At 44.0% G+C, this 21626-nt stretch overlaps 1 protein-coding gene across 1 annotated transcript in view; it reads right to left on the bottom strand.

The window, feature by feature from the left end:
- Window positions 1–3603: 3603 nt before the first annotated feature.
- Window positions 3604–21626, bottom strand: part of DDRGK1 (DDRGK domain containing 1) — a 47317-nt gene continuing 29294 nt past the window's right edge. The window contains exons 6-9 of the mRNA XM_063135396.1: window positions 16934–16972; window positions 7725–7781; window positions 6616–6664; window positions 3604–3929 (exon numbers count right to left, since the gene is read on the bottom strand). Coding sequence (XP_062991466.1) covers window positions 3757–3929; window positions 6616–6664; window positions 7725–7781; window positions 16934–16972 — 318 coding nt within the window. The 3' untranslated portion in view covers window positions 3604–3756. The remainder of the gene's footprint in view (window positions 3930–6615; window positions 6665–7724; window positions 7782–16933; window positions 16973–21626) is intronic.

The raw sequence follows: 21626 nt of genomic DNA, 5'->3' as shown, positions 1-21626 counted from the left end.
AGCTGAAGGAGCTATACTAGTGTGCGCAGATACAAAAGAGGACTCCTCCTGCAGCTTTAACTGTGGTGATACAGAGGGAATTTCACCAGGTGCTGCATGCATATAAATGACACCTGCTGAAATTCCCTTTTCTGTACAACTGTTAAAGATACAGGAGCCCTGTCCTCCTTTCCATATGGACACCCTACACACGACAGGTCATATACTGGGACCAAAACATGGCCATTGTTATGCAAGCTGTAGCCTTGTTTTGGACCTAACCTGCCTATGACGTCAGCAGCCTCAGGGCCCAGCCTGACACTACTAGGCCCTTGCTGGTTCCTAACATTCCTTTGATATCAGCCTTCACAGCTTAACCCGTATCAGCTCACTCTAGACTTAAAAATAGTCTTGGCTCAGCCTGCCCCTCATAACCCCCTTCACGCACTGAGGCCTAAGGCCTGGCCTTCTGCTATAAACCCACCCTCTGCCACATCCCCAATAATGCCACAGGCATTCCAGGCTCACCCCTCACGCCAAGCCTCAACTGTAGCTCCTTAGCAGTTACGCTCGCATAGGCCGCATTCTTCGGGCCCAATCCCGTCCCACACTTGCCTTAAGCCCTTTCGCATTATCCCCCTGCCTTTGCGCCTTCATTGACATAATTAGCTACGCACTGCCTTCCAGTCCCAATGCGTGTGGCGTAAATGCTCGGAATCGATAGCAGCGAGAGAACCTCTGTGACATGGTGTGTTGTTGAGGGAAGAGTAACTGTTCTAACTGGCATAGCCACCAACATTTAGCGTAGTAACATATAAATTCTTCTTCTAATCAGCATTAAGACACAAAGTCGGTTCTCAGAAGGCTATTGGTATGGAAAACCTGATTTCCCTGAGAATCTGTGGTTGACCCCTCCACACCCATGGAATAATTATGACAACACTTCAAATGTTCCTTCCCCTAGCAACTATAGAACACATAGCCATTAGGGTGACCATATGAAAAGGAGGACAGGGCTCTTGTATCTTTAACAGTTGCATAGAAAAGGGAATTTCAGCAGGTGTCATTTGTATATATGGAGAACCTGGTGAAATTCCCTCTTCATCACCACAGTTAAAGCTGCAGGAGCTACACTAGAGTGACCAGATATAAAAGAAGGCAGGGCTCCTGCAGCTTTAATTGTTGTGACGAAGAGGAATGGGATGGTTTGCATAACTGCTGGCTTTGAAACAATCCTTGGCTCACTTCCTTGTGCCCCCAGAAATGTCTGCTGCCTGCCTTCCCTCCTCCCCCTGGGTGCTGCTGTGGTGGGGCATCTGCCGGGACTGACTCCCCCAGAGATCTATGGCATATCTCTGCCTGCCTGGTGCCTGGGAGCTGTACTACATGATGGGCTTTGTGGTTCGTGCCCACAAGCCTCCAGCATGCTTGCTCCCAGTGCTGCCTGTCCTCCTCCTCTGTGCCCGCCTCGCAGAGAGGGTTTGTGTGTGTCTTGCTTTGACTCAGGGGATAAGTCCTTCCTGCGCTCACTTAGACTTTTTGAAGTTCCAAATAAATTTCTCAAGTGTGGAAGAAGATTCATATGTAGGTTTCTCTACTCCCCAATTCATGGCATATTGGGATTTCCATTGAAATGGTCATCTGCAGCTTTAAATCCCTGAGATACTGGGGTGTCCGATTTTCAAAAATTCCCCCCAAATCAGGGGAGGCTTGGATTTGTTTGAGGCTTGGCATGCATGTGTATACATGCATGAGGTGTCATGATGCCTAATTTGACGTTTCTAACGTGAAAATTGATGGAGTTCTAGCATGGGACTTGAATTGGGTGAGTTAAAAGGTTAAACCCCCGCCAAAAATCAGGGGATGATGGGATTTGCTTGGAACTTGCCATGAATGTGGATCTAGATGGCATCTGTGAGGGTGCCTGCTTCAAAGTTTTTTATCTGTCAAAATATCGGAGAAAATCCCATGTCTGAAAATGGGGTGTCCGATTTTCAAAAATTCCCCAAAAATCAGGGGAGGCTTGGATTTGCTTGAGGCTTGGCATGCATGTGTATACATGGATAAGCTATCATGGTGCCGAGTTTGAGGTTTCTAACGTTAACAGAAAAAAAGTTGTAGGCTTTTTTGGATTTCAATGCAAGCCTATGGGGGGGGGGAAGCGGAGCTCCGATCCAGATCCGGAGCTTCGCAGCGAAGCAGAGCAGACCATAGGCGGAGCGGAGCGGACCCGATCCGGAAGTTGTGAATCTGGAAAAGAAGCGGATCGGGGGGTCCGTGCACACCCCTACTACTGGGTGGAGATGGAAGTTGTTCCCCAATTCAGAAAGTTTGGATATCAGTTACAACCTGCTGGTAAAGAAAAAGTTGCTTACTAAAACCCAAGGGCCTCTTCTCGTTGGCTCCAGTTTAGTTTTGAAAGCAGCTGATGTAGGTGGGTGCAATTCAGCTTACGCATTGTAGTCTGTTAAGATTTGGATAGCCAGTTTTAAGATCTTTACATATAAGTTTTTAGGCATGGTATAAAATAGGAAGATCACCAAAACAAATTCAGGTGCCTTCTCCCACTGTCAGGTATTGCAGGTTCAATAAAGGAAGCAGAGTTTCTTTTTCAAAATGTATCTCTAACAAGGTCTCTTCCAGACAATGTCGTAGCTCTAGAGTGTATATGTCTGGCACAGAACCTATCATCCAGAATGACCACCCTTTATGAAAACTTTGGGGGAATGTATTCCTACTGGAGAATTTTTTGGTTTTAAGTGACAGTAAATTCTTGTTTGTAAATAGGGAAAATAATGCATGAACTTGTTCTAAACCTCAAGTATCATAAATGTAAATGTTAAAAAAGACACACACAGTCTGCAAAGATGGTGTGTTTATTTTACTCCAAACATTCACATTTATTCAAAGTCTTAAATGGAGTTAAGCTGAAAGTGTCGACATCTTTCAAAGCTTTACATTTACAAATGTCTCAGCTCTTGCAACTTTTCGTGTGCGCGGATTAGCATTTTTAACTGTGGTGAAAAACTCAGGATCAAAACTGAAATTGGGATCAACCTTTTGAACTCATCACGCATTGTATGTAAATGGAAAAAACGTCTAGTTTTGCACTCATTAAAAAGGCATATTATCATAAGATTACCCCCTTTCTGATTACAGCATGTACATCACAAATAGAGGGACTTTAGGTTTCATGTGGAGGAATCAAGTTTTTGAATACTCTCCTACACAAAAAGCTCCCTGAAAAGTAGAAAGCTAGCATGGCAGGGAGAGGGCTAGTTAGAATTTTTGTCCATAACATGGTAGATGGATTTTTTAAATTATTATTTCAGGACGTTTGTTACATGGGGAAGCACTCAAAACTGCATCCCTTTACTTGCAGAATGAAATAGAACAATCCAAAATTCTACCAGATCCTCATTCTCCTCATCTCCTGCGTGTGCAAATCATGCGTTTCCAAAGGTGACACTGAAAGGAAACAGGGTGTACATGTAATGCAACAAAAGTAGGAGAGCCACAAGTCTCTTTGACCCAAGAATCTTAGCCCTGGACATGTCTACATTTCTGTCCATTTATTTATATTAATACTTTCGTTGAGAAGAGAGAATAATGTAACCAAAAGACTTTTCCAAGCATTGTTTATATTGTATTCCGGTTGTTTCTATCATCTGAATGTGAGTATGCCGTTGCAATTTTAGAACACACACGTCTTTCTACTGTTCTGGAGTTACGTGGCGAAGTTACCCGCCCACCCCCCTGCAGAAAGAAAGTGGGTTCTCATGCCACCCCCTTAGTGACTGCTCTGGCCTCCGGTTGTAAGTTGATAAGAGAATTGCTTTGTTGAGCCAATTCTGTAATGGAAACACGTCCCCTCCGGCGAATGAAGTCAGCCACGGCGGTCATCTCCTCTGGTGTGATGTAGATGAACTTGCCTCGGTCATCGATCACGCCTAGAGAAAAGGCCGGACTAGAATTAAACTCCACAGCTTGCAGTTCATTCATTTAAAGGCCTAATTAGGACTTCCTAATCAGTCAGTCTCCAAGGTTTGGGCTGGGTTACAAGCTCTGAACACTAGGGCCGCAACCTTTAACTGATTAATGGGTACCCTTAGGGTTTTAAATGCGGCTCTAAGTGTCCCACTAATTAATTTTGGGTTGAGGCTTTTACTCTTACTTGGCAGGTTCACCTGCATCACTCTATCGTTGCTGGCCATGGGTAGAGCAAGGTGTGTGGACCAGAACATGCCACTCAGAGGTGGGAGAAGGAACGAATGGCCTCCGAATATTAATTCATGGATTAAAATGCGTAAGATTAATCGTTTAAAGAGAATCAATTGACTTCCCTAATGAATATGCGCAACGTATTTAAGAAAATCGGGCTAAATAAAACAGATGCTAAACCTCTGCTAGGAAGAATGCTGCTGGATCAGTTAGAGTCCATTTAATACTGTTTTAAATTATGGCCAGGAAGTTGTTACTGGGAAGCCCACAGCCAAGCATGAAGGCGTTATTATTATTATTATTATTTGCATTTTTATACTGCCCAATAGCCAAAGCTCCCTGGGCGGTTCACAAAAACTAAAACAATTCGAAGTGTAAAACAAACAGTATAAAAACATGATATAAAATACACATTAAAACGAATTAAAACATACCATACATGATTAAAACATCCTGAAAACATTCTAAAATTTCACTGGATAGGCCTTCCGGAATAGATCAGTCTTTATTGCTTTTTAGCTCTCATGCTGCCCCCTCCTCGTCCCTCCCAATATAACTGCTATTCAGATATTTGTTGATTTATTACATTTCTATCCTGCCTTTCCTCCAAAGAGCTCAAGGCGGCACACACGTTTCTTCCACTTCCTTTTTACCCTAACCACAACACTATGAAGTAGATGACATTGAAAGATGCCCCCTGGCCCAAGGTCTCCCAATCATCATCATGGCATAAGAACATAAGAAGAGCCATGCTAGATCAGACCAAGAGTCCATCTAGTCCAGTGGTTCCCAAACTTTTTCTGGTAACCGCCGCCTTGGTTCCACAAACTCATGCCCAGTGCCCCCTTTAAATGGGAAGCACCCGCCGCAGGCTTGCCAAGGGAGGGAGGGAAAAGAGAGTGAATGCCTCTGTTTTGCAGCCGGCGGGGCGGGGCACACCAAGCAGGGTATGTCTCTTCATTAGTGTTTTGGTGCTTTTGAAACATTTCAATTCACCGTTAAAAGGACTCTTCTTAAACGGTATTAATACATGTGTGGATTCTTCCCCTATATGACTTGGGACCAAACTACCTTCTCCCATAAAAATGTCCCTGGGTCTTAAGACCTTCTGGAGAGGCGCTTCTCAGAAAAGGCCACCTTGAGAGGCCCCCTGCTGTCCCTTTGCCTTTTAGCGCCCCCCTGCCTCTTAATGCCCCCCCCCATGCAATCCCACCGCCCTCAAGGGGGCAGTATTGCCCACATTGGGAACCACTGATCTAGTCCAACCAGGTATTGACCAGGGCCCCAAAAGCAGGTCGCGGTGCAACAGCACCCTCCCATCCATGCTCCCCAGCAACTGGTGTATGTAGGCTTACTGCCTCTGATACTGCAGGTAGCACATAGCCATCAGGACTAGCAGCCATTGATGGCAGAGGAGTTGGAATATGAACTTAGGTCTTGCCAGTCATAGATCGACACTCATTAGACGGAGCCTAGACTGTCAACGGGGCAGGCCAGGAAAGGAAGCACTTCAGAGAACGTTGTGCTTCCCTCCCAGGAAACCATCCACCCCGAAAGAGGTAGAAAGACCAGCTGGTCCCAGTTGGCCACATGGGCAACCCTGTGGGAAAAGTGAAGGGTGATGTGATTCTGTGTCATTCGTGTCACATTTGTTGCAATGACCAACAAATTTGAGTATTCTCTGAAGCAACTTTTTAGATCCCCCCTTAGTATTAGATTCTAAGTATTTAGATTCCTCCATGCAGACAAGCTGGAGCGTGTTCAGAGGAGGGCAACCAGGATGATCAGGGGTCTGGAAACAAAGCCCTATGAAGAGAGACGGAAAGAACTGGGCATGTTTAGCCTGGAGAAGAGAAGATTGAGGGGAGACATGAGAGCACTCTTCAAATACTTAAAAGGTTGTCATACAGAGGAGGGCTAGGATCTCTTCTCGATCCTCTCAGAGTGCAGGACATGGAATAACGGGCTCAAGATAAAGGAAGCCAGATTCCAGCTGGACATCAGGAAAAACTTCCTGACTGTTAGAGCAGTACGACAATGGAATCAGTTGCCTGGTGAGGTTGTGGGCTCTCCCACACTAGAGGCCTTCAAGAGGCAGTTGGACAACCATCTGTCAGGGATGCTTTAGGGTGGATTCCCGCATTGAGCAGGGGGTTGGACTCGATGGCCTTGTAGGCCCCTTCCAACTCTGCTATTCTATGATTCTATGATTCTGTTTGTTTAATCCATCTGCAAATATTTTTACCCTAACGGCTGACATTTGCAATTCTGGGATGTTATAAATTGAAACTGCAGCTGAATCAAAACTCGATTTAAAAATCAACAGAAGATGCTCAGGTGGTGCAGATATTGTGATTCAGACATCTGTTTCAATCTAAACAAGGCGATCAAACCCCATAATGTTTTCACTGTTACCTGTTAGCGTTCCATCTGCCATCAGGTCTTGCACTCTATTAATTGCATCCTGTTGAGGGAAAACAAATCAATCAAGCAGCAAATTTCACGTTTCCAGGTGCACTGGCATGCTTTCAGACAACACACCGGCATTTCTTTGTAGGCCTGGCAAGGGTGCGTGTTTTTGGGGACGCAGAGGAAGGACCAACGCCAACCAAGATAGGAACAGAGGAACCTGCTTTACATCAAGTCAGGCCAATGGTCCACCAGACTCAGCATTGCCTACACCAGCTTTTGCCAACCAGGTCCCCTTCAGACATGATAGACTACAACTCCCAGCATGCCTGGCTTGGACATGCCAGTGTTGTGTTTCTCAGAACATCCCGCCTTCTTGGGAAGCACTAACGAGGCCTGCTAAGTAATCCACAAAACTTTATTCAAGCAATAAACATGTCTTCCCACCTGAAGGGAGCCTAATCTCTAGGAACTTTCTCCTAAGCAAAACTATGCAAGCTAAGCGAGACAATTGTCCTTTCAAGAAGAATGGAAAGCCCTTTCCCAAGACGCATTAACTTCAGAGAGACTAGTTGTGATGTGGCTTCTGACAGGATGCCAGACGGGTTGACTTTCTCTCACCTTCCTTTAGCTCCGCTCATTTTAGTCTGCGGCGTACTCTAGGATCAGCTAACCTCTCCATGCTCTCCCCCTTGGAAGAATGTTGGCTTCCCACTGACTGTGTATTGTTTGTTCTTGAGGAGATAAGCTCTGGAGAAGGTTCATTCCCAGCTGGTGAAGAGCCCGTGAGTGCTTTCTCCCTCACTGGTATAGGCTGGCCTGTTTCTGACACCGACTCCTCTACTTCAGTGTTTGATTGATCACCTGAAACACTTTCTTCCAGCCCAGGGGGAGCAGGACTAGACATGACAGCCAGGAGTTGCAGTCCAACATATCTGGTAGGCACCAAGTTGTGGAAGGCAGGTTTACGCTGACTTGCAGCAGCTCGCCAGGATTTCAGGCAGGGCTCTTTCCCCCTGCTCAATCTGGAGACATCAGGGGTTGAACCAGGGACGTTCTCTGCACGGACAGGAAGTGCTCTAATGTCACCTACGGCTTAGCATGCAAACACATACCTGTGTCCTTATGCCCAGGTGGGAAGCCAAGTCTTCCAAAAGAACCACTTTGGCACTCTGTGGGGAAAAGGCGAGATCTGAAATTAGATAGCCGAACTTGCATGTGGTGCAGGTTTATTTGAACACCAGCTGGACTGAAATGCATTGACACGTGCGTTGAGATTTGATTAATGAAACACATTTATAACCTTTATCACAGAAGATCACAGGGGTGGGCAGATTCTGGAATCGTCTGATTTATTTGTTATCTACCAGACTCTGAAGGTCCATCGAATACAGCCAAGTGCAAAATACTAGCTTGGGGTGGAGCCCAACGCAAAATAGCTCAGGGCAGGAACCAACACACAGAGATAACTTGCATATGCAAGTACAAATCTGTATCTGAGTTACCACAGATCAGGGATTCTAACTCCTTAATTGAGAAGAAGATGGAGTGCTGTTGGGTTGCTGTTTCATTTGTTCAAATGGATTGTCGTTTCATTTGTTTTAAGATTGTTAATAAATATAGCGAGTCAGAAACACTTGCCCATCTACTGCAAATTATCCAGTGATCTACCAACAGATCCCAAGTTACCTTCTTGGGATCTGCATCCAGTTCTGGGCACCACAATTCAAGAAGGATGCAGACAAGCTGGAGCGTGTTCAGAGGAGGGCAACGAGGATGATCAGAGGTCTGGAAACAAAGCCCTATGAAGAGAGACTGAAAGAACTGGGCATGTTTAGCCTGGAGAAGAGAAGATTGAGGGGAGACCTGATAACACTCTTCAAATACTTAAAAGGTTGTTACTCAGATCAATTCTCCCAGATCAATTCTCCCAGAGTGCAGGACACGGAATAACGGGCTCAAGTTAAAGGAAGCCAGATTCCAGCTGGACATCAGGAAAAACTTCTTGACTGTTAGATCAGTACGACAATGGAATCAGTTGCCTGGTGACGTTGTGGCCTCTCCCACACTAGAGGCCTTCAAGAGGCAGCTGGACAACCATCTGTCAGGGATGCTTTAGGGTGGATTCCTGCATTGAGCAGGGGGTTGGACTCAATGGCCTTGTAGGCCCCTTCCAACTCTGCTATCCTATGATTCTCTTCACCACTCATGTACAGAAAGAGTGGGCAGAAGATAGATCAGAGTCTACCGGTAGATCCCTGGGTGATCTGTGATATAGATCAGCAAGGACTTCTGACTTCAAAAAGCTGAAAAACAGCAAGTACAAATGAAAGTAAGAAGAATTCCTGGGATTGTGTGTTCTCACCTGTAAAGTTGTGTCTTTGACCAGGTCTTTATGCAGCTCTGCAGGGCAGTTTTAGAGCTGCATAGATTTGTATATGATTGATATAAACTCAGGTGTAGATTTGTAGATGTAGGTCATTCCAGACTATGGCTAATGGATTGCTGTAGATAAATGGTTCTCCTCTCTTAACCAGCATTTTGTATCTATTCCATACACACGCACACACCCTCTCCCAATGTTTTGTATCTGGCTTTGGCTGACGGATTTGGAGTTTTAGTAAGAAACAAACTAGACCTCACAACCCTGAGGTCTGCCTACCTCTGATACAGAGAACAGCCAATGTTTACCATATCTCGAGGTATTGTAAAAGATCAGAATGGTAATAGGTACTGCTGTGCCGAAATGCAACACTACATAATCAATCCACTTTGGGCTCAAAGTCCATCTCCTCTGGCTGTACCCCCCAAGTGATTTTTTTCTGTGGGTCAATGGCCTTTCATAAGAAAAAATAGCCCAATGCAAAGAAAAATAGCTTTAAAATGGAAATTGCAATGGATTTAACAGCTTGAAATAGGTGGAAAATCTATAAAGAGGGAAACCACTACGTTATTTCAAAGCTCTAGACATATCAAAAGCTGAAATTCGATTTTTAGCAGCATAAGAAAGTGGTTATATATTGAAGGATGGTGTTGGGTCTAATTTGTAAAATATTGCAATTTAAAGTGGACCAGTATGCTTTTTAAACTTTGTTTAAAAATTGTGTCCTGTTAAGAAAAACTACGTCCAATTTCACGTTAGCTAGAATCGCTTATGCAAAAACATGGAAAGCAATCAACGGTCTAGTAAGCTTGAACTGTTACAAAAAAATATGGAAAAATATAACACCAGACAGAAATAAAATTAAAAGTGATAGCGTTTTTAAAGAACTCTTAAAAACTGCAGGAAGATTCTAAGGATTTGGGATTGCCAATATACAAGGTTAAAATTGAGGTTTGAAGAAATTAAATGTGGATTATATGCTACCGTATTTCTTCAATTCTAAGATGCACTTTTTCCCCCATATAAACATCTCTAAAAACGGGGTGCGTCTTAGAATCGTGGGTGTGTCTTAGGGGTTTTTTTTTTCTGTTGGTGGTACTGAAATGAGTGTGCGTCTTACAATCGATGGCGCCTTACAATCGAAGAAATACGGTAGAAAAGTATTGGCTGGGAACTAGACAGCAGTTTGAGGCGTGTGATATATTTAAAATTTGTCCAAACACATTCAACTGTATGTGTTTGAGCAATTGTGTAAATTTTGTTGTAAGCTGTATTTACGAAATAAAAAAAGGGAAAAATGTTCCCCAACTGTGCTGCACAATCACACTGTTACATATATAAAATACCTCTTTATTATCTTCTAGGAAAGGAAAGGAACCTTTCGTGCAAGCACTGAGTCATTACTGACTCTTGGAGGGATGCCAGCCTTCGCTGACGTTTTCTTGGCAGGCCTTATAGTGGGGTGGTTTGCTGTTGCCTTCCCCAGCCGTTATTACCTTTCCCCCAGCTAGCTGGGTACTCATTTTATCGACCTCGGGAGGATGGAAGGCTGAGTCGACCCGAGCCAGCTGCCTGAAACCAGCTTCCGCTGGGATCGAACTCAGGCCGTGGGGAGAGTTTCAGCTGCAGAAACTGCTGCTTTACCGCTCTGCGCCACACGAGGCTCTTTATTATCTTCTACCCTAATAAAATATGTTCAGCTATGGACACATATAGTGGGACTGTTGATTCATCTAGCCCTGCACTATCGTCCATTCAGACTGGCAACCCTCTCCAGAGCCTCAGGTAGAGGAAGGTTTTTCACATCACCTGCCTCACCTGGAACATCCCGTACAACAAAGCAGGTGTGCTCTACCACTAAGCTATGGCTCATCTCCCAATGAAAGTAACTCTCATCCTCTGGAGTCTATGGGTGCCCCTGAGCAGGGCTTCCTGATGTGCCATGGGAGAGCATCTAATCCCTGAAACCTCGAAATCTAACAGCGTTTGAAGAAGAGCGTTATGTGGCTGACACCCAAGAGCTGAGAAAGCACAGACCGGCACCTATGAGTGTGATCTGGGAAGTCCCTCACTTCAAATTCTCTCTCAGCCGCAAGCATATCACCCGCTCTCTCACAACTGTGCCATGCCACCTCCGTAATAGAGGACAATAACACAGGCCATGTACGGGAAGCAGTTTGAACATGCGCCATAGGAATGTATTTATTATTTAGAGTATTTTAATCCCGCACCTCAGCCAAAAAGGCTCCTGGAGCGGCTTACAATAAATCAGTAAAAAGACAGTCCCTGCCCACAGGCTTACATTCTAAAAAAAAAAAAAAAAAAAAAAATACACGACATGCGAGGAAAAGGGGATGAGGAGGGAAGAGGGGGGGAAAGAAATTAAGGAGACTGTTTAGCAAGGCCCTGCTCCTCCCTCTCATCTCCCAATGGAGGGCAGACCAACAGCTCCTTCTTCCCCACAGGGTCAAGATGACCGTTAACCCTGGAGGAGGGGGTCGAACTGAAACAGGCCCTGATGTTCTCTGCCTGCTCTCATGTCCCTCGCTGTTGCTGCTTCCCCAAAGGGTCAAGACGAGTGTTAGCTCTGTGTGTGGGGTGTGTGTGTGTGTCCAACTGGAGCAGCCCCTGATTTTATGTATGGTTGTTCTTATACCTCAAAGCCCAGGGGCATGTGTGGAGGTTGTGACAGATAATGTGAGGGAAAACACCTTGCCCACCCCGAAATGGGCTCTTCTTACGATTCCATGTGTTCAAGAGCTGAGGGCTAAAAATGGATTTGGAGACTGAGTCCTGGTTCAACTAGAGCTCTCTGGACTTTGAGAATATAACGCTGGAACTGGGGATGTCTCCAACCAACAGGGATGTCTGGGAGTCCTAACCCGAGAAAGGTCTCAATGCCATGTCTTCGGGGAAAGTTGTTTAAATCGATTTTTATACCCAGGTGGAAAAAAAACACCTTTTTTAAAAAACAAGAAATAAAAGATAGGCTAGGGAAATAAGTCCATCAACATCTCATTGGGTAAAACCCAATCCCACAAGTCCCTTAAGTTATGACGTCAGGTGCAGTCAAGCTAGAGAACTCAGTATTATGGACTGAACATGTTGAACTGGAACCAGTCCATGAAAACCAGTTCTCAGAGCTTGGAACTGCCAGGGTTCTGCATATCTTCTTTTTAAAAGGATATGGGCTAAAACATAAAGGACAGGCCATCGCTATGGTCCGAATACACCGGGCAGAAGTTTTGCCAGGACTACCGCCATCATAACGTAGTCAGGATCCTATGTACCTGCCACGGAAAAGTCACCAGCATAACAATGCCCACAGAAGCAGACACGGCACGCCTAGCAAGCCCACAGCCAATCAACTATCAGCACTCTTCAAATACTTAAAAGGTTGTTACACAGAGGAGGGCCAGGATCTCTTCTCGATCCACCTAGAGTAAAGGAAGCCAGATTCCAGCTGGACATCAGGAAAAACTTCCTGACTGTTAGAGCAGTACGACAATGGAACCAGTTACCACACTAGAGGCATTCAAGAGGCAGCTGGACAACCATCTGTCAGGGATGCTTTACTAATGGTTACTAACAGGGACTGGCCGACGAGACCACATCACGCCAGTCCTTTTCCAGCTTCGTTGGCTGCCAGTCCAGGTCCAGGCCCGATCCAAAGTGCTGGTATTGACATTTAAAGCCCTAAACGGCTTGGGGCCAGGCTATTTGAAGGAACGCCTCCTCTCGTATGTACCTGCCCGGACCTTAAGCTCATCTACAGGGGCCCTTCTCCGTGAGCCCCTGCCAAAGTGAGGCAGGTGGCTACCAAGAGGAGGGCCTTCTCTGCTGTGGCACCCCGGTTGTGGAATGAGCTCTCTAAGGAGGTTAGCTTGGCGCCTACATTATATGCCTTTAGATGCCAGGTGAAGACCTTTTTATTCTCCCAGCATTTTAACAGTCTATAAATAAAATTTAACTTGGTGTTTTAAATTTGTAATTTTGCATTGCTGCTGTTTTTGCCTGGTTGAGCTTTTATATTGTATTTTATATTATGGTTTTATACTGTTGTTTTATACTTTCAATGTTTTTATTTTTTGTGAACCACCCAGAGAGCTCCGGCTATTGGGTGGTATAGAAATGTAATAAATAAATAAATAAATAAATAAATGCTCTAAGGTAGATTCCTGCATTGAGCAGGGGGTTGGACTGGATGGCCTTATAGGCCCCTTCCAACTCTACTATTCTATGATTCTATGATATTGCCCTCTGACAATGCCGCTATAGTAACTGCAGGGGAAGCACCATTCAACACATGGCAATGGCTGGAACAATGTCACCTTTCCGTGCACACAACATCCCCAGACATATAATCCAGCAGCCAGGCAGGTCACACAGTGCCTTAAAAGACTCCTGCGGACTAAGGAAGATTTCTGATGTTGAAAAATAAAATAAAATAAAACCAGGATAATTCCCTGAGAAAAAGCTGTATCCAACTCCTCCCTGGGTTGTGTCCCTTCGGTGTTTTATGTTCAGTTAACCCCCTCACCACACACACAAACTTTTTATCCTCTTGGGAGGAGCTATTTGTTAGCAAAGATTTTTACAAAAGTTATGGTCTTCGCTTTTCATTTGGACGGCGTGGGTGGGATCGTTTCAAGTACTAACTTGGGTGATTCAGATTTTCAGGTTTGAAAACATGAAGGGCAGGAGCATGAAAGAGGAAGCAGTGTGAAAGGTTTGTGTGACCTTTATCTTGTAAAATGTGCTTTGAGAGGGTGGAAAACACACACACAGAGACAGACGCTGAAAACATAGAATACAGATTAATTCTCTGTAGAAACGGAGCAACATGATATGAGGTGATGTTGAGACTCCCATCTCTGTGTTAAGCATGTCCACCTGTTTTGCCCAACCCTGAAATATGTCACTGCCGATATAATGTGTTTTTAAAAAATCCCTTTTCAATTGAGTTTCTCTCTCTCTCTGATACACACACACAAACACAGGTGTCCTCAAACAAGATTCTACAGAGAGGGGTCTATGTGTTGTTTTTCTGCTATCGGCCCCGTCAGAAGACACCTTAAACCATGGTTTTAACTACGGTGGTAAAGCCAGAAAGCAGTGCCATGTTCAGAAGACACCTTAAACCATGGCTTTCAGCCCTTTTCACAATGGTTAAAGCCGTGGTTTAAGGCGTCTTCTGAACGGGGCCATTGAGTAAGCTCAATGCACCCCTTGACTTTGCCCCTCAAATTCCACACGTACTTATTTTCAAATCCAACATAGATTTCCTCTTTTTCTTTGTCCGTCTTGTCGGCCTTCAACGTTTTTTTGCCAAGCACATTACGTGCCTCTCCGATTAAAAACTTCTTCGGCACCTTGTTTAATCATAGGCACACAGGAAGGGGCCTTAGACAGAGCCAGGCTATTGGTGCATCTAGGCCAGTATTGCTGACACTGACTGGCAGCAATGGCTTTCCCGGGTTTCAACCAGGAGTCGTTCCTAGCCCTAACCTGAGACCTTCTGCATGCAAAGCGGGTGCTCTACCACACTGAGCTACAGCAACTGGATTTCTTAAGCCTGAAAAAACTGCTCTGGAGGGACTACGTGAGGGAGGGGGGGCGGAGGGGGGGTTGCGCTTGTCACACGGGCAATCAGTGCAACGTGAAGTCCCTTCAGGTGTAAACAGGTAAAACTGGCTTCCTCAGAACTTGGTAGTTAAGAGAAAGGTGGCTAAAATGGGATGCATTTTGCAGTGGGCTTATTCTTGTGCAAAGTATATAGGTCTGGATACACCCATTCTTCCCCTTCCCAACTATGTCCCCATGGAAACCAATAGCCGTACCCATGTTCTTGGATTCTTGCTATCTCCATTCTTTCATCCTTCTAGCACCTGCGTATACACATACTCAGGATACCTGAGAGAGGGCCTTCTCCCTTACTAACCTGCCTGATCACTGAGGTCATTAGAGGGCATGCTCCTGGTGGTTCCACATGGCCCTATGGCCCAACTGGAGTCCACCAGGAGAAGAGCCTTGAGTGTGGTGGCCCCCTTCTCTGTGGAACTCTCTGCCCCTGGAGGTCAGGCAGGCGCTAACGCTAGGCTGCTTCCGGTGCCTCCTGAAAACAACTCTGTTTCGAGAAGCTTTCCTCAACTGACTAGCCACTGTTTTTTTCCCCTGGTCCTTTATTTTAAATTGAACCATTTTAATTTTCTTTTTTAGTCTTCTTTCTTTTTACTGTTTATACCTACGTTCACCGCGCTGAAATCTTTTTTAGATTTGTAGTGGTATAGAAATATTGAAAATAAATAAGTAATAAATACCGCCCAGAGAGCTTCGGCTATTAGGCGGTATAAAAATGTAATAAATAAATAAAATAAATAAAAATAAATACTCGGCACTCATTTACTAAGATGACCTCAGGCCACGGAAGTTTAGTGCCAAGAATATTTATTTATTATTTATTTAGAATATAAGAGAGGTCCGCCTGGCGCCTACACTGTACTCCTTTCATCGCCAGCTGAAGACCTTTTTATTCACTCAGTATTTTAACACTTAATTTTAACTTAAATTTAAATTTTACTGTTTTAACTCTGTATTTTAATCTTATATCAATTTTGCTGCATGGTTTTATCCTGGTTGTGCTTTTTATACTGTATTTTGTATTTGTGCTTTTAACCTGTAGGTTGTTTTATCATGGTTTTCATTTTTGTGAACCGCCCAGAGAGCCTCGGCTATTGGGCGGTATAAAAATGTAATAAAATAAATAAATAAATAAATAAATTTATATACTGCTCCCCATTGAAAAATTTCGGAGCGGTGTACAAGGTAAAATGAAAATAAAAACAGAATAAAAACAGTTAAAACAAAATTTAAAAGAAGCAATAACAGTAATCCAAGGCTGCATGTTAGAGAAAAGCTTTGTGGAATAAAGATGTTTTCAGGAGGCGCCGAAAGGAGTACAAGGTCGGAGCCTGCCTGACCTCCAGAGGCAGGGAATTCCACAGGAGGGGGGCCACCACGCTGAAGGCTCTTCCCCTGGTGGATTCCAATCGGAGGATGGATCTATGTGGAACCACCAGGAGCAGGCCCTCGGATGACCTCAGTGACCGGGCAGGTTGGTAAGGGAGAAGGCGCTCTCTCCTGGTCCAAAGTTGTTTAGGGCTTTGTACACAAGTACCAGAACCTTAAACCTGGCCCGTTAACAATAGGCAGCCAGTGCAGCTCCCTCAGCAGAGGAGTTACATGCTGGAAAGGGGCAGCTCCAGACAGCAGCTGAGCTGCAGCATTCTGCACTAGCTACAGCTTCCGGAGCAGCTTCAAGGGCAGGCCCAAATAGAGCGCGCTGCAGTAATCCAATCTTGAATATGCTCCACAGCTTGGGTTAGGCTTAGAAGGCTTGCAGTCTATGGATACTGATGCCAGTTATGCAACTGCAGAGGAACGAAAACGGCTGAAGGTGCAGCAGCATCCCGAGTAAAGCCATCACAGGGCCATCGAGAGCCACCAAACTGAGGAGTGAGGATCAGTTACAGGAAGCCAGATTCCTCTTTCAACGTCCTCACTGTTAGAGCAGTACGACAATGGAACCAGTTACCTAGGGAGGTGGTGGGCTCTCCCACACTAGAGGCATTCAAGAGGCGGCTGGACAGCCATCTATCAGGGATGCTTTAGGGTGGATTCCTGCATTGAGCAGGGGGTTGGACTTGATGGCCTCGTAGGTCCCTTCCAACTCTACTATTCTACGATTCAATGATTCTACGCAGCGTAGATATCTGCTTAGATGTGACATGTCTCTTTGATGTAACATGTCTCTTTGAATTATAGCAAGATGCTTGGACAGCCAAGGAATACATCTTAGCTGTCCGAGTATCTTGCTAGTTATTCTTAAAAAAGAAGAAGCAAATAGTTAGGAAAAGAGTAAAATAAGAGAGAATAACATACCTTAATGTATTCGAGAAGTTCCGTTAAGAAGCTTCGGGACTGAGCATAATAAGAGAAACAACTATTAATTCAAAGGAATAAGCAGTAGAAGAAACTGCAATTGTGAAAACAAAGCAGATTAGAAAATCCGATTCTAAATCTACTCGAAATCTAAAGGACAAGTCGTGATGTGGCACATTTCAGTATACTCCGCCTTTGCTTGGCTATGAATCGGCGTTTCCAAGGCTGGTATCATCATTAGGAATGGTGGGATGGATATTTCTGCCTTGGGAAAAACATCCAACTACCCACCCATCAGTATCTTATGGATTTTTCTGAAGTGGCTTAAAAACCCTCCCAACACCTCCGAGAGCCGTGCAAAACATAATGCTTTTGACACGCCATAAAATTGGCCAAGTAATTCTTGGATTGGACTCACAAGAAAATAACGAAATGGGGGGGAAAATGCTAATCAGCACACAATTGCTAAAATGTTAAATAATATCAAAGCAGCTGGGGTGGTAAACAAACATTTTATATAAATTTATCATAAATGAACAAACATGTTCTATAATAACGATCAAACGTAAGTACTTAATGAAACTGAACAAATTGCTAGCAGAACCAAAATCAAGTAGTTTACAATAACAAAGTGATAACTGAATACTTGAGCTACAGGGCCTCTGGTTTTAATTCTGCCTGTTTCACAACAACTGCTTCGTCTGGATCAGAATATCACAAACAGCTTAATGTTGCTTAGGGTTGGGGACAGAAGAGGATTTGCTGAGTTATATTCCTCTTATTTCAACAACGTTTTTAAGTCCAAACAAGGATTGACTTGGATCTCCAGCCAAAAACACTCGAAACTCCAGGAGTGGTGGGTTCTAGCTGGCCATATTATTATTATTATTATCATCATCATCATCATCATCATCATCATCATCATCATCATCATCATTATTATTATTATCATTTGTATACCGCATAGCCGAAGCTCTCTGGGCAGTTCACATAAGATAAAAACACTTAAAAAACAATACACAAAGATTAAAAACCACAAAAACAAACAAAATACACATATGTTTAAAACCACTATAACAACTTTAAAAACAATGAGCCAAAAAACAGACCCACGGTCATTACATATTGCTAAATGCCTGGGAGAAGAGAAAAGTCTTGTTCATTTATGATAAATTCATATAAAATGTTTGTTTACCACCCCAGTTGCTTTGATATTATTTAAAATTTTTGCAGTTGTGTGCTGATTGGCATTTTTCCATTTTGTTAATTCCAACTGCTGCCTTCTGCATTGTCGCATGTGAAAATATCCTGCATTCTGAGAGCTCCGTGTGTGTGTTAAAAAAAACCTGTGCTGGTTTGCAATCTTTCAGACCCCTATGTAACACCACCTCCCAATCCCTCCTCCCAACACACCTTTTCCATGAAATCTTAGCTGATAACTGAAACACAGTATGTGTACTTGAATCTGTGCACATTCACCCTCTCATTACTATTCCCTCTTCTCCATCTGCTGGCTTCTCACGGGTAACATTTAGATTGTAAGATCCTTGGGGCAGAGATGTTTTCTGTGAGCACACGTTGCTTTGTAAAGCACCATGTATACTAATGTCACTATATAAAATAAGTATTGGGATCAACACTATAACCTGGAAAGACTGGTGTTTTATGTGTTTATGTAATCAACTGAATTTTTAATAAAATAATTAAATGCCTATCAATCTAAAATTACTCCTAGGCCAACTTTAAGGGTGGAACCTCCTCAAGGTGGTAGATTTAGTTGATTATATACACACAGAACCAAAACCTAACAGCCATCTTTATAGATAGCCCTCTTTAAAGATTAGATGTATATGAAGATATGATTGTATTCTGTGATGAATACATATCAAAAAGGATACCATCTTGGGCTCCATATTTGTAACCATTAATTTAGATCAGATTCTATAAAACCGATGCATCTGTTAGTGTAAACCTTTATATGTCTATTCAAAAGCAAGTCCCATTGAACACAATTGGACTTACTTCTGAGTAGATATGTATAGGATTATATTGTGTTGAAATTGCAACAGTAATAAATACTCTCTCTCTGGCCCTTTCTACACCTAAGGATTATCCCAGGAAAATGGAGGGATGGTGCTATATAAATAAATAATAATAAAATAATAATAATCCCTGCCTGATCCCAGGATCTCCTGTGTGTCATTTGGATGCACAGGGATGATCCCGAGGAAAAAGGCAGGTGTAGACATGCCCGCTCTCTCTCTCTCTCTCTCTTTCTTTTTTCGGAGGCCACTCGTTGAATGCTCAATGGAACTGTATATAATAGGGTGACCAACTGTCAGGATTTCCCCGGATTTGTCCTGGTTTTTGTTCTTTCCATGGTGTCAGGGGGGATTTTCTATAATTTTCAATAATGTCCTGGAATGACACACCTTCCCCTTTAAGGCTGCCATTAGCATGGCAGGAGGGAGTGACATGCTTTCTTGAGGCATGTCATTCCCCCACCCCGAGCCCCAATTGAGGTCTTAAAGGGGAAAGTGGGTCATTCATGGACATTATAGAAAAGGCCCCAATTGGAGTGGATGGTGGTGGTGCAGAATGAAATCCTTTCCCCTCCTCCACTCCAATCGGGTTCTTTAAGGTGGCGGGGGAATAACGTACTTTCTGCAGGACTCAGAAAGCTGCTTCCCCACACACACACACTAGGTGTCCTCTTTTTTGGTTTCCCAAATATGGTCACCCTAGTATATAAGTTTATAAATATTGGCCAAAAGCACTACAGATCATCTACACATGTGAAGATATGAGACTCCTCTGTATTCTAACATTTGGTCTTGAGATTCTAGTGATGGAAACTTTGGGCCAACACCCTCCTCCGTCAACAAATTTGCTAAATACTAGAAATCATCAAAGATGCCAGATATATTTTACAGGCTACCCGCATGGGAAACCCCGACTTATTCTAATCTTCTGCAGAAGACTTAGTAATAATGGGAGTGTTGATATTACACGGCCATGTTTCCTAGACCTCTGGAATCAGAAATATGACGACAACATGGTCTCTCATCACGTACTTTCTATTTTAGAAATTTCTTTATAAATGCACTATGAGTAAAGGGGGAACCGCTTGACCTATAAGCAGGCAGTAAACAGGGATGGGGGTGGGTGGGGATGAAGCCACTTTGATATACAAGGAGGCGGCAATTCATGCAAAGTGACCGCGGGAGATTTTCACACATTCATGTCGGTGCGTTGCTCTTTTATGGCGGAAGCCATTTCTCACCCAGTACACTCTGCAGGTGTTGCACCCAAGGGCAGAATTTAGCCTGAAATATTAATGAATTGCAACGGCCAACATAAAAGACGACTTGGCTAACATTACGCCTTTTGTTCAATGATTCAACAGCAGTGTCCACAGAATAACTAAGGCACTGTGGATGCTGAATATTCTGGGCTCCTAATGCTTTTTTAAACCAACATATAGACCAGCCTTCCTCAACCTGGGGCGCTCCAGATGTGTTGGACTACAACTCCCAGAATGCCCCAGCCAGCTGGCTGGGGCATTCTGGGAGATGCAGTCCAACACATCTGGAGCGCCCCAGGTTGAGGAAGGCTGGTATAGACTAAGCAGAAGTTGGTTCAGAACAGGGTGGGGCATTTGGCTAGTCAGAAAAGTTTTGGACAACTGGTCTGTCAAACAACAGTCAAGGATTTTTAAAACATTAACATTGTGAACTGCCCAGAGAGCTTCGGCTATTGGGCGGTATAAAAATGTAATAAATAAATAAATTGAGAACAAAGATGATACTCATCAACAGGTTTTAATACTTCTGCTACTTTAAAAAAATAGATAACCATTATTATGAAAAAACAACATTAAGCTATTTTATTATATCCTCTCCTGAAGGAGGTCAGGGACTGCACCCCCATTTTATACTCACAACCACCCCGTGAGGTAGATTAGGCTGAGATTAGCCCAACTTCACCTAACGAGCTTCATGGTTGAGGATTTGAACCTGCATTTCCCTGGCTCTAGTCCAAAACTCTATCCACGACACCAGTGGTGAGGAAATGGTGCCCTTCCAGATGTTGTTGGACTATTATTTTATTTATTCATTTAAAGCATTTTTATAGCGCCGCCTCACCGTTTCTGGCATCAAGGCGCTTTACAATCACATATAAAACAATTCCATTAAAAACCCTCAACCTACATTAAGACAATTCCATTAAAAACCCTCATCCTCAATCCATTAAAAGCCCTCAACCCAGTTTAAACCACCCCCTCCCCAAACTCTTGTGAAAATAAAAACGCCTTACAAAGGCGTTTGAAAGAACTGAGAGTGGGAGCCTGTCTGATCTCCAGTGGCACATTGTTCCATAACTGGGGGCCAGCCACTGAAAAAGCCCTGGCCCCCGCACATTCCAGTTTGTAGCGGGGGACAATCAGGGCGCCCTGCTCCTGAGAGCGAGTCTGCCAAAGGTGAGACACAGGAGAGAGTTGAGTGCTCAGGTATCCAGGACCCCAGCAATGCAGGGCTTTATACATGGTCAACAAGACCTTGTAGCGCACCCTAGCAGCCACCGGCAGCCAATGGAGCTCTTGAAGCACCAAAGTGATAGAAGACCACTTTGGGATCCCCTCGACCAACCTGGCTGCTGCATTTTGTACAGCCTGTAGGCGTTGGATTTGCTT

Source organism: Elgaria multicarinata, chromosome 10 (genome assembly GCF_023053635.1).
Source record: "Elgaria multicarinata webbii isolate HBS135686 ecotype San Diego chromosome 10, rElgMul1.1.pri, whole genome shotgun sequence".
Lineage (NCBI taxonomy): Eukaryota > Metazoa > Chordata > Lepidosauria > Squamata > Anguidae > Elgaria > Elgaria multicarinata.
Note: the sequence above shows the minus strand (reverse complement) of the source record. Positions and strands in the feature narration are given on the sequence as shown.